Below are 13,008 nucleotides of genomic sequence, written 5' to 3'. Positions count from 1 at the left end.
TTATTTTGATCCAAAAATTAAATGAATTGGGCCTCAATCTTAAGAGATATGATCTGAAAATGAAACCTTCATACATCATAGAATAATATTCAAAGTTATTAAAATATCAAATATACATATCAACCCTATTGATTGCCCTTCAATATGAGAAATTCTTTTTAAGTAAGACTGTTGCACAGAGTATAGCAGCAACTGTCCAGCTATGACATAGCTGTTTTCTTTTTCATATAATTAAAAAATTAAATATATAATTGTTAATGAAATCGGAAGGAATGAGAATTATTTAATATTATGAAATATATTTTCCGGTACATTTATATTATGTATTCATGAATTGGGGGCTTAAATTATCAAATATATCGGGACCAAGGACCTTAATTAAGAGTCTACGCGAAACACAATATCTATTACATGTATATCAAATGCATAAAAGGTAATTCAGGTGGATGTGCTCTTCTGAATTTTGGTACACACACCCTCTCATGATTAAATCAATGACAATTTTCACTGCTCCGATGATGAAATATGATTTTCAGAAGAAAAAAAATTTCAACATGTACACATACACAATTTCAGCAAGCTGAGCATATCATTCCGACACAAAAAATGTCAAAAATCCCATTTTTAAAATATTTGTCAAATGAAAATATTTTTATGGATGATTAGTTAATTATCATAGTAATTTGCCTCATTGGGAGTTAAATCTCTTGTCAGTTCATCTTTGTACCTTAAAGATATTTCAAATTTCTGTGTCATTTATTTATAGCTTTTTTATAAGTCCTTATGAATTGTTGCATAATCATTGACTTGTACAGAAAACCTATTTAAGATGGCAATTTTTAACCCTCTCATAAATGACTGCATTAGATGCAGAATGATATATGCTCTCACGACCATTCTCTCAACTTACCATCATTAAATTCAAGTAAATGATGCGCAATAAACTAGACACCATAGACAGTTTATTATAAGCTTTTGTACTGGTACTAGAACAGGAAACACTGTGGTATCATTATAATTTGTAGTGGCTCAATTTTTGTGGTATTCGTGGGTAGCCCTCACCTGCGAATTTACATCCTCGACAAAAACTAATGATAATATAGTTTTCTTACTGAAACTAAAGACCAACGCATCGACGAAATTACATCCCCACGAAAACTAATGATAATATAGTTTTCCTACTGAAACTAAAGACCGACGCATCGACGAAATTACATCCCCACGAATAAGCAAAATACTGACAATCCAAGAAAGTTGGTCCCCATGAAATTAAATGCTTCCACAGTATAAGGGATTATAACTGAACAAATCTGACCCAATCCCATCATACTCCAAAAAAATCCTTAAATTCACTGAATTAAAAGAAATAGAAAGCTGCATATAATGTTTTTTTTTGGGAGGGGGGTCTGTGTATTTTTGTAAACTTGCGTACATAGTTCTTAAAGCCAGAAAAGAATTCCAAACTTTGTGATAAGGCCAACAAGACCTGTGATTGGGAGAAAAGATATAGTGAATATGATGATATATTAAACATGCATTCACAATACCATGTTTTCCTATACAGGAGCTAATTAATCATCAACAGGTCTTTTACCCACCCACCCTACCCCCCCCCCCCCCAACCCAATCCCCAGGCAAACAAAAACCTCCCTGGACCTTCTCATCATCCAGTGGGAAAACATATATGATTGTATTGCTGAATCTGCAACTGATCTCTCAAAACATGAATTAATTCATTTTCATTTAATTACAATTTAAATAACTCATTATCCTGCATTAAACCATCAATGGTTATTGAGAGAGATAAGAAACAACTCTGGATTTGTCCATTTTATTTAAATTCCCCGGATGATCCCCTCACCATGTAGGAAAATCATCACCGATTAAATATTAATATTATATAATAATATAAATGTTTCCTGACTTGCGGTGACTGAGATATAACTGGAGAACCCGGCATTCACACGTCGGCAGATAAAAATGAAATTGTATATATGGTCCATAATTGCACACAGGCCTTAATAAGCCTACTCATTCAACGAGGAAGTTTGACGAATGCTGTAATAAAAGAGGTTGACATCGCAACGCATAAAATAAAGAGAAAGCCATTACCATCAGCATCTATCAGTCAAATCCTGGTGGAAGGTAATTGAAATTGCAAAGGGGTGCATCACATTATTGACGCAGGAGGGTCGAATTTCATTTTAATCTAAAAACTTGAAATTATTAATAACGGCTTTTTTATTTTCGCCCAATATGTTCATAAAGTTATGATTTTGGAAAAACTAGACAACATTGAGATGGTGACTATCTCAAAGGGCCCCGCTTACATAGTGAACAATGTGATGAAAAGAATTTCAGAGAATTTTGCTTTGACCTTGACCTATAACTTCGAAATTTTCCACCTGGCATAGCTTGTGGTTTGTAAATTAAGCATAGTATACTGTTTAAAATTAATTTATAAGATCAAGTTAATAATTGATAAATTTGGTAGATATAATATCAATTTCAATCCTTATAAGAATCCTTGACATCCTGTGACTTCTCTTTATTATAACAGTATACGTCACAACATGGAAATTTTAACGCATTGTTACCAATTCATATTGCCTAAATTTGTTGTCCATCTCTGTGGCACAATGGGTGTAGCTTCGGACTACCATCACCCAGGTCCCAAGTTTGAATCCTGCAGGGCTTTTATTTTCATGAAGAGCGATAAACTTTAAAAAGTTGATTTTTTTCCCAGAAAATCAAAAAATCAAAATTTCTCTGTAATTTTCAAGTCATGCTAAAAATCCATATTTTTAAATAATTAAGAAGAATAGACTTGCATGCAGAATTTTTCCCAGGTGTGTAGAAAAGGCTTGAATCAATATACAGAATTTCATTCAATTTTTCAAAGCGAACGCAGAGGCAAGTTTTCGCTTACGATTGTAAGTCAATATCATATATATAGAAACAATATAAATAGTACATATAGAACCATTTTAACAAGACCTTGGACTTTCGGTAGGATGTAAATATATTTTTCTTGCATCAAAACAAGTTAATGGCTGCATAGGTTCATAGTCTTAGCTCAAAAGCCAGTCAAATCTTGTTGATTTCAAAGAGCCATGGCTGAGTGGCCATCAGTGAAATAGACAGGCCTACATCACATTGCTGTTTGACACAACTAACCAAAGTCCAAGCTCTTGTTAAAATGGTTCTATTACTGTACAAATGAGATTAAATCTAAAACATAAATTGTATTCTGATTTACATTGTACATAAAAAGGTAAAGCTAAAGAATACTTCACCATTTGTAATAGAAGAGAAGGAATGACCAGAACTAGACTTGAACCCAAGGCCCTTCACTTTAAAACCAAAACCGACTGAGCTGAAGGGTTAATTAACCCACTAGCTAGTTCTAGTGCTATGTCTCTGAAAATAATGCTTTCACACTGTCTAAATTTCGTGATGAATGTGTATACGCTAAGTACTACACCCAGTACTGCCTCGCACCTACAGTACAGATCAGACCCAACCTAACACCAGAGTAAATGGTAACCCCAACTAAACCCAGGGTTTACTTTCTGGGTTTACTAGAGTGGACCCAGGGTAAACCTGGAGTAAACCCCAAGTGAACCCAAATTTTCAAAAAGTAAACCCCAAAAGTAAATCCAGGGTTTAATTGGGCCGGGTTTACTCCTGTGTTAGGTTGGGTCTGATCTATACTGTAGGTGCGAGACAGTACTGGGTGTAGTACATTATACTGAGCATATATATATATATATATTTATCACAAAATTTATTCAATGTACAAGCATTATATTCCGAGACGCCATAGTACATGTATGATATGTTGAGAAGAAGAACTCATTTTGCAAAAAGAAGTCAAGAACACACATTCTTTGAATGGCAGTATATAACTGTAAAAGCTTCGCATATACTGCACGTTGAACGCAAGGCCCAGCTAGCTTACACGTTATGTAATGCACCAAGAATTAAGTCTCTCAGATAAAACATACTTGACACCAATGCTGTAATCATACCATCACATCTCTCAAGAGTCATATGAGGTACAACGACATTGATACCGTCGAGAGAGTCGACCGAAATCAGTACTTACGGAAGTACTTGTGAACTGACATGGGGACCTTGACATTTGACCTCTTAGAATTACAAGTACTTGTGCACTGATGGTGGGACCTTGACCTTTGACCTTTTAGAACTGCAGATTACTGTAGATTCTTAATTTTATGTGTAGTATACAATTTTACAATTCTGCAATTTTGTGTCAACACCTGGGAATATCAGTACCTGCATGACTTTTATTTTGATCTTATATAAATTCCTACTGTACGAAAAATTAAAGAAAATTTTTTTAAATCTGCGAGAGATGCTTCTCATGACTTCTTGCAGATATCAATTCCTTGCATTTCATAAGGAATCTACGGTACTGTAAAAACCTTGATAATTTGTGGGGGTAATTTTCCATGTATTTTACAGGCAAAGCTCAACCATCAATTACTATCCTAGTTGAATAATGAAGCAGGGTTATTATTTATGGTACAAACATACAACAGCATCCACAAAATTTAACATTCCAACAATTGACCTTTCAGAAATTATTTAACAAATTAATCCATGAAAATTGGATGAGTTTTAAATGATTCCACAGAATACTGTCCAACATTTCGCTGTTTGAATGTAGCAGTAAGTACCAGAGCGGCTAGAATAGTTATACCTTGCAAGAGTAAGACTTAAACATTCTTTAAAAGTAAGCTTAATTAAAGACTTCGTATGGGTCATCAATTAAAGTACCAACTGGTACTGTACATGTATCATAATGTCATCAACGGTATGATTTTCCATGCAGTATGGACTTTTACCAGACGTTTACTTAATACTTAAGTGGGCTCTATGGTCGTGACCATTTTTAGACAGACGAGTATTGATCTCCTTATGAAAAAGAGCTCTTGACTATATCAAATATGGGGAAATACCTAACTTTAAAAGTCAAAATAAATGGATTTTTTTCTTTACTAAATAATAGTATAACAGACTAACAGTATACATGGTATTATAAGCTAAACAAATGATGCATCAAAATTTTCGGTAGATCTGATGGTTAAATTGTTGACCATCCAGCAGCTCCCCTTAAAATTGTGAGATCTGCCTATTTATAGTACAAGCACACTGTACTATGTCTGAGGAACCTTGAAGTTTATAAACAGTCTGTCACAAATACTCATGATATCCTCCATGCTTGTAACACCAAGGACAAGTTATTTTTATCTGCAATTCAGTAATGTGCATGCAATATTAACGGAAGCTTCAACATGTGAAGATGGTACGTTCTGTTAATAAATCTAATGTTTTTCTGTACTGTCTTACAGCTTAAAATGGCATTAAGGTAATTAACACAATTAATAATCTTTTGTTACATAAATGACATAAGGCTTACATAACAAGGTTATTTAAATGATATATCTATTACGTTTACACATTTATATATATATATGACATAATTATTACAATGACATCAGAGCTTTTGACTGTGGAATGAAATTAATGCTTCTAACATTTTGGAAATGAGTGTTCATAAGCTTAGGACATTGATCTTATTAAGGTAGTACGGGACACCTACATATATTGATGTACTTCCTATTGAAATAAATAATAAAATCAAGAATAATAATGTAATTTGTTTCTTTTCCATTTGTACACCAAGAAATTAAGTGCAGTGGTTTAGAGCATTGACTGTGAATCTGGAAGTTATGAGTTCAAATCCTACTGAGGCTCTTCAAATTAATATCTTTCCAAAACTTTTTAAGACATACTTTGAGGCTAAATATTGAAGAATTTGAAAAGTCTTATCAGGTAAAAGAAATTTAATTAAAACACGTACACTTTTATCCACATTGATATGGACAGGTGTCTCACACCACATTAATTATAGTTCACTGAAAAATGACACATTATTATCTTCAACAATAATGATGAGCTCTGCTTCTCAATGGCATTACAGTTCACTGCACCACTGAGGAAAAAGCAATTAGTTACACCACTGAGGACATGACAATAAGTTGAACCAATGACAGCTGAACAACTGAGGACACAACAATAAGTTGAACCACTCAGGACACAACAATAAGTTGAAGCTCTGATGACACAACATAAAGTTCAACCACTGAGGACACAACAATAAGTTGAACCTCTGATAACACAACAAAAAGTTCAACCACTGAGGGCATAACATTGAGTTGAACCACTGAGGACATGACAATAAGTTGAACAAATGAGGACATAACAAAAAGTTAAACTACTGAGCACTGAGGACATGACATTTAGTTAAACAACTGAATACAAGTTCATGAAAATTAGTTAAAACAAAAGTAACATGTCAATTCATTTAACCAGTGAGGTCATAACATTAAGTTAAACCAGTGAGGACATGACAATAAGTTGAACAACTAAGGCCATGACAATTAGTTGAACCACTGTGGCCATGACAATTAGTTGAACCAATGAGGTCATGACAATAAGTTGAACCACTGAGGACATGACAATAAGTTGAACCACTGAGGACATGACAATAAGTTGAACCACTGAAGTCATGACAATTAGTTGAACCACTGAGGACATGACAATTAGTTGAACCACTGAGGTCATGACAATAAGTTGAACCACTGAGGTCATGACAATAAGTTGAACCACTGAGGACATGACTATAAGTTGAACCACTGAGGACTTGACTATAAGTTGAACCACTGAGGTCATGACATTTAGTTGAACCACTGAGGACATGACAATTAGTGGAACCACTGAGGACATGACAATTAGTTGAACCACTGAGGACATGACAATTAGTTGAACCACTGTGGCCATGCCAATAAGCTGAACCACTGAGGTCGTGATAATAAATTGAACCAATGAGGTCATGGCAATTAGTTGAACCACTGATAACATGATTATTAGTTGAACCATAGAGTTACATAATAATTAGTTGAAACAAATCAGAATGACAATTCATTACAAATTCATTACACCATCGAGACATTGCTTTTTACTCTTTAAAATGAGGACATAACTATTGAGGACCTTGCAATTTATAGAAACTCAGAGGACATCCTTCAGTTTTTATAACATGGTTAAAATGATGAAATTACTATTTACAGTAACACTGAAGTCACTCCAATTTATCTATGGTAACATGAAAGGCAAACTCAATCTTTACATCATGAGGTTAAAATAACTAAAGGGGGAATACTAATAATAGTAAAACTGAGGACATTACCATTCAAAGTACGGTAACACTAGGATACTACTTTATTATAGAACCACATTTCAAGGACATCGTTTTTGATGATATCACTAAATTTCATTTGTAATAACAATGAGGGCACTGCTATTTATAGAAAAAATTAAAACATCACTAATTATATTACCACAATTGATTTGAATAATAAAAAACCACTTCTAAAGTTACATTGAGGACACTTCTATATACAGTAATACAAGTATTTATAGTAACATTGAAGACACTGCTATTCATAGTAACACTGATGACATCATCAATGACTAAAAGTAATATTAAAGGTTACCACTATATACAGGACACCATTACCTGAGGATGGTGCGAGGACCGTGAGTGTGCCCTCTTTACAGTGACGTTACAATAAGGGCACCATCATTAAATATAGCATTAACTATACACAACATAAAACATCTTTACCTGAGGATGGTGCGAGGACCGTGAGTGTGCCCTCTTTACTGTGACGTAACACTGAGGATGGCAGGGCTCCCTCAGCATCAGCAAATGTGTTGAGGGCAGAGCAAGAGTAAGCTCCATTGTCTGAGTCCTGAACATTGTGGATCTGAAGTACTCCCATGGGAAGCTCAGTGTATCTACAAAATCAACCAATATCTCAACAGTGGTTATTATCATGTACTGTGTAATCATTTAAGGTGGCTAGATGGACACCAAACTTAAACCATCAGTTCTCCCTTAGAACCATTTAAACAAGAGCTTGGACTTTGATTAGTTGTGTCAAACTGCAATGTGACGTAGGCCTGTCTATTTCATTGCATTACAGCTATGGCTCTTTGAAATCAACAAGATTTGTCTAGCCTTTGAACTAAGGCTACGCAATCGGTGTGTATTTCGCTTGAAACCAGCATCATTTTAACTTGTTGTGACGCAGGAAATGGATGGTTACATCCTACTAAAAGTCCAAGGTTGTGTTAAAATGGTTCTATACATTGACATATGATATTTCTGGCCAAAAACTATCAAACATTTAAAAACGAAAAAAAAACCAAATAATTTTGCTTTGAAATTTGATTTATCTTCATTGACTATATATATATATATATATATATATATCTGTGTGTGTGTGTAACTAACTCACAGTACATATGGATGTAAAATAATAATTAAGATTTTAAAGCTTATTAATAAGGTGTCATCCATAAAATCCACCCATTAACAATGATAATGCCACAGCATCAAAAAAATGACACTACAGGTATTTTATCACCACAAGAAGGCTTGATAGGCATCTAAATTTATAATCTTACTCATGTTTTTTGCCAATACTTTTTGGAGAATTTTTAATCAACGGCATTCAATGGTACATATTTACATTCTACTGTATTTTTCTATTAAATTCCGTGATGTTTAAATGCCTCTAAATGCAACAAGTAGTCAAAGGTCAAATTAACGAGTTTTATTATGACGTCACAAACGTTGAACGCTGTAAACTGCAACGTCACAAGCGAAAATCAAAGTTCACGCTTGTGGATGTTACGGTGGCTCTTCCATTAATATTAACTTACCCTTTGGATAAGATAGGAATTTTAAGGTATGAATCACATTTGCAGACAAGGCAAGAAGTTAAAAAAATGTAAATATAAGCATTAAATCATGATTTTTTTAAGTATACACTCTCATAACTGCAGCGGTGTGTGCATACAAATTTTCATAACGCGCTAACGCGCGTTACTCAATTTGTATGCACACACCGCTGCAGTTATGAGAGTGTACACTTCAAAAAATCATGATTCAATGCTATAATGTAAAATGAACGCATTAATAAGAAACATACAAAATGTTGGCATGAATGAATTCACAATTATTGTCAGCAAGTAATTATCATGCATGCGTGCATATTTAGAACGATATTACATTGTGAATATTTCTCAGGTGAACAAAAACCCCAATTATTAAGTAATAAATGTCATGTCAAAAATTTTTTAAATAACATAAACTAATTTTCAGCCCTTTTTTTAAATTTTATCTTCAAAGCACACATATATATATATGATGCCAACTTCTTGGCAATGAAATTAACCTATAGCTAGCTCTTCCTGATTTCTCAGGTCTGACCCAGACAGGTTTTAACCTGTATAATACACATATAATTACTTCCTGTGCACTTTCAGCACTGAACTTGACTGTGGTAGGGCTTAAGACTCGTTCAACCAGACGTTCCGGCTGTCTCCGTAAATCTCAGACGAGCTGCTTGTCGAAGATTTACGGACACAGACTAATGTCTGTTTGAATAAATTTGAGCATTTTGGACTGTGCATGTTGGGGCACTAGTATTTCTGATTTCATCGCATGCATCCATGTACATGTAATATACATATCATATCCACTGTAAAAGAGAGTCATAATTGTGTTGCATTAATTAAAATCTTAATAAAGCAAACATTTTAATAACAATTTATATATATGTACATGTTTTAATCATGTTTCTTATTAAGTGCAAATTAATTATCAACTCACAAAAAATTTCCATGCCTTTGCATGTTGCCCTTAATTAAGCTGAAGGAATCATTAAGTTAAACATTGCGCTCTTCTAAATTTCTATGTAAATGCTCCATCACTGCATCAAAGCAATATATTGTCTGGTCATGACACTGTACCTATATTAATCTATTTAAGTGTTCACTGTATGCCTAATTCAGGCATTAATCACTTTACTTCTCCCTTCCCTTTAATAACTAGGCGATTAATTGTACGCACACAGATCAAGTTATTTTCGTCCAGAGTAATTTTTCGCTTTTTTTCACCTGCAAACAGTTTCGCCCCAACCTGAATTCGCCCAGACACATTTGGAATTTTAACCCTAATAGAGCATTTTTTTCACTCAGCTAGGCCACCCACAGAAATAAATTAATATAATCCAAACTCATAAAGTCAAAATTCAATTTCATATGATAATTTAATTTAAATCTGGTTGTAATACCTTATTTGATCCACAGAAGAAATTCATCTAATATCATATAACATATATTAAGCTTGTCTACATCACAATACCACACGTGTGCAAAACATATTTATCCACTTGACATTACATTTAAATTTAGCAGAGATTAATGCCATTTTTAAAATAATGTATCTAAATTTCTGAAGTTAAATTTTAAGTAATCAATTTAGTTTCTACTGTGTCGGTCAGACCGGTTTGAATACCGGTACCATGCAGATAGCTCAGTTGGTAGAGCACCTGACTAGAGATTCAGAGAACCCAGGTTCGAATCCCAGTGAGGTGCATCATTATTTCTCCCATCCCGTAACATTTGGTGCTGAGCCAACCCCTGGAACTGACAGGTTAACATCTTCCAGGGGAAGAACCTAGGTTGATCTTCAGGGACAAAGATCATTTAAGGGGGGAGGAATTTGACGGTCAGACAGATAGCTCAGTTGGTAGAGCAACTATATAGATTATGGGGTCCCGGGTTGAAATCCCGGTCTGGTCTGTCATTATTTCTCCCATCCCGTTACAACTACTCATATAACATACCAAGGTGCATATACGGCTTTCTTTATAAACCGTTTTGCTGTTTATAAAGCCTACACTGCTCCAAGTTATGTTATACTTGTATAATATAGGTAGAAATTAAATTCATTCCTGAAATAAACTAATGATTAATATGTTTTTTTGTTATACTTTCATGTTAAATACTGAAACTTCATTGGTTAAGACGCAGTTGATAATATTTTCTATTACCCTCAGCGTTAGCAACACACTTAGCAACGGGTAACATTAAAAAATGTTACATGCGCGAAAATTATGCGCGTACGGTTCGCTGTAGAATTCACGTTATTCCTATATAAAAGCAGTAAAATTTTCTTAAAAATTTTAAAAAAGACATTCAGTATAACAAAATAAATAGTGCCTGTTTGGGAGAATAACAGTTGAAATTGACACCCCGAGAAAACCATTGTCAACCGACGCTTTCAACTGTTACCCTCCCAAACAGGCACTATTTATATAATACAGTATGTTTAGCAATCTACCTGTTGTTTGAAGAAAGCTGTTGCCCATTTTTATTCCATATGTACTTGACTTGAGGGGGTGTGGCCTCCACCTGACACTCAAACCTGGCCACGCCTCCTCTCACAGTTCTCTGGTCCTGGGGGTCCTTAGTGAAAGTTCGAGATATTCCTGTCAATCAAACGATGATAAATATAAATATGCATAAAAATTAGATTCAAAGAAGCAAAAAAGAAATGAATTTCCATCATTGAACAATTGGATGTCAGTTGATTATTTGCATTATTAATTAATGTACAAGTATCTGCAAAATGTTGAAAATGGTAAATTTAGACCTTTTAAGTGTAAGCAGAACTTAATTGTGTCTAAACCTTTCTGTATATTACAGGAAATATATTTTTAAAATATTGTCAATCAAATGTTGCAAGATATTCCTCCTTCCCTCCCCCAATACTCTTACTCTAAGCATATAATTTTTTAGTTTATATCAACACTGTAAGTCAATCAACAGAAATTGTGGTAGGTGTTAAAATTTCCAGATTTCTGCCGAACCATCTAGAAAAGGCTCCCCAGAGCTAATAGGAATGTATCATCGGAAACCGACTGCAAGGCCACAGTCTTGTATAAGCCAGTTACTGAATGTGATTCAACTCTCTCTTTCATGAATAATTCATGTTCCCCTATTTCAACTGGGTCCACTATATTTACTTTTCAAATGGAAATCAACTTACAGCAAAAATGCTACATGTATTTGTTCATTGTATACATGATATACAGGTATTTAGTAATTATCTTCTAAATTAGCATCTTTTTTCACCCCTTCTCCTCGAAAAAAAAAATGAAAGTTTTTTCTATATGTAAGTGTTGGAGTCAAAACAGGGATTACAATCCTATGAAACCAATAATGATAGGAAATAATTCTACCAAAATGTTGCCAAAAATTCCTAGCGTATTTGTTATCATGGCATTCCCTTATAGTTCGCATTGTTTGACTTAATAATTCAAATGACAGATTTAACCTTTGACCTACTTGCTATCTGAACTTTGACCCTTCTGACAATCACCGTTCCCACAGTGAATGTCTTCTGACATTCGTATAAGCCTTCATCATCCAGTCCCTTCCTCTTCTTCCGCTTAATACTTTGAAAATATAACGACCCATTCTGATTCACAGAGATCCTTCTCGAATCTGGGGTCACGACCTCTCCATCCTTGAACCAGGTGAACTTGACCTCGGAGTTATTGATCCATGACAAGGTCGGGTCAGAACAGTTTAACAGGAGTGGAGAATTCTTCTGTACTACGATGACTTGAGGATTGCTTCCTGTTGCCTCACTGCTTGGAATGATGCTTGTAGCTAGAATCAAATAAAAGAAGATAAATGAATACAGGGTTATTTTCATCCATGTAATTTTCGCCCTTCTACACTTGCAAACAGTTTCGCCCTATCTTAAATTTCTCCAGACACAGTTGTTTTTAAAGAGGGATAATATGAGATATTGGATTTGGCCCAGTCTTAAATTCTCCCGCTCACAACAAGGGCGAAAGGGGCCGGAAAATAAAACGGGGATGAATACTCTCTGTATACAGTATTTCACATACTGAATTTAAATTTTATCCAACTCAACATAATAATTATAACGTAATACATTCATTAAATAAAAAATAAAGACTCTTGTGTAATCTAAATCTAATCCAACTTAAACCAATTAAAACAAGTAATATATTCGTAGATTTTGATTTT

General features: G+C 34.3%; 1 protein-coding gene across 1 annotated transcript in view; it reads right to left on the bottom strand.

Moving 5' to 3' along the window:
- Positions 1-13,008, bottom strand: part of LOC128173808 (protogenin-like) — a 99,097-nt gene that overhangs the window by 69,068 nt on the left and 17,021 nt on the right. Inside the window, exons 2-4 of the mRNA XM_052839474.1 lie at positions 12,295-12,621; positions 11,288-11,435; positions 7,718-7,890 (exon numbers count right to left, since the gene is read on the bottom strand). Coding sequence (XP_052695434.1) covers positions 7,718-7,890; positions 11,288-11,435; positions 12,295-12,621 — 648 coding nt within the window. The remainder of the gene's footprint in view (positions 1-7,717; positions 7,891-11,287; positions 11,436-12,294; positions 12,622-13,008) is intronic.

This window comes from Crassostrea angulata, chromosome 2 (assembly GCF_025612915.1).
Source record: "Crassostrea angulata isolate pt1a10 chromosome 2, ASM2561291v2, whole genome shotgun sequence".
Lineage (NCBI taxonomy): Eukaryota > Metazoa > Mollusca > Bivalvia > Ostreida > Ostreidae > Magallana > Magallana angulata.
This window is presented reverse-complemented; position numbering and strand designations above follow the sequence as displayed.